Below are 1,290 nucleotides of genomic sequence, written 5' to 3' on the forward strand. Positions count from 1 at the left end.
GAGGGCTGTCCGCCGCCGTGGAACGTCGCCCGGTGTGGCCTCGCCCGGAGGGCAGACCCCGGCCAGGAGCTTCCTCCCGTTTGCTCTCGGGTGGGTTTTCTTCGTGAATGCGGGGTTTGGATTCTTCCGGCCCCCGCGTCATTTCAGTGGCAGCGTGGAAAATGTTTAAGGTGTCCTGCCTCCGGGCAGTACTCGCCTCTGAATTCTTTATCTCTATACTAAGTACTTATCTGTAGAAACAGTTCTTCTATAGGTTATATAAAAGAGTTATGCTGACAGCCTGCTGGCAGGGCTGCGCAGTATTATTATCATCAAAGACCTATGAGGTGATGCTGAAGTGTTTTACGTTTGGTGGAAGCAAAGTCCTCGTGCCGTTCTAAACAGGATATCTGGGAATAAATGCAGAAAATGCTTTTCAGAGTTTTAAGTCACTGATATGTTTGGTAGTAGAAATGAGCTAGTATGCAATCTGAAATAGATACTGTGATTTTTCTTGCAGAAAGGTTAAAAATGCGCAGCTGATACTTTAGGAAGTGGAAGATACCTCGGTTAGTTGCTTTGCAGTTATTGCGATGGAAAGGTCAGGTGCAGAGCAACCATCTGCATCCTCAGACAGAAGAGCAGCCGGAGAGGCCAAGGACGGGGACCCACCAGAGAAGCCTCTGCTTTCAGAAGACACAGGCACTGTACAGTCGGAGGAGGGCTGTGAGCAGCAGTCTCTTCTGGAGCAGTCAGCTCTGAAGGAACAAGAGCAGTTAAGTTTAGCACAGAGGGAATCACCCAGTGCAGGACTAGACAATCAGGAAGCAACTGGAAATAATGAGCAAGATGTGTTTGAGCTAGATGCTGTATTCACCGCACCATCTGAGGGTACATCTGTTGCCAGTGAGAATTATTCTACCTTACTTGAATTAAGAAATTCAGAAAGGGAAGAACTAACTTCTCAAAACTCAGTAAAAGCAGTTCAACAGGATTACCGGATGCCTGATGTCATAACTGTCAGAGTGCAAACAGGTAAATGGTGTTTTTAAATATGTATCAGTATATATAATTTGATCTCTGATCTCAGTCTGTTACTAACAGAAACAATGCTTCTGTTTTGGAACTTCCATTTTAACAGATTCTGATTCAGTCCAAGATGTACTTGTGAAAATCGAAAGGCCTACCTATCGGAAACCATTTCTGGGTGGATTTAAGAACAACATAACAGGAGTGGTATTTCATAATGCAGGATCACAAACGATACCCAAAAAACGACCTGACAAAGGAATTCAGTTATTTTGTAGGGAA

At 44.7% G+C, this 1,290-nt stretch overlaps 1 protein-coding gene across 1 annotated transcript in view; it reads left to right on the plus strand.

Annotated features, from left to right (window-relative positions):
* Nucleotides 1-572: 572 nt before the first annotated feature.
* The window catches only part of IQUB (IQ motif and ubiquitin domain containing), a gene marked incomplete at its 3' end in the record, with an annotated part of 13,839 nt that continues 13,121 nt past the window's right edge, over nucleotides 573-1,290 (plus strand). Inside the window, exons 1-2 of the mRNA XM_008940004.1 lie at nucleotides 573-1,014; nucleotides 1,121-1,289. Coding sequence (XP_008938252.1) covers nucleotides 573-1,014; nucleotides 1,121-1,289 — 611 coding nt within the window. The remainder of the gene's footprint in view (nucleotides 1,015-1,120; nucleotide 1,290) is intronic.

The sequence above is a fragment of the Merops nubicus genome, unplaced genomic scaffold (genome assembly GCF_000691845.1).
Source record: "Merops nubicus isolate BGI_N331 unplaced genomic scaffold, ASM69184v1 scaffold10865, whole genome shotgun sequence".
Taxonomy (NCBI): Eukaryota; Metazoa; Chordata; class Aves; order Coraciiformes; family Meropidae; genus Merops; species Merops nubicus.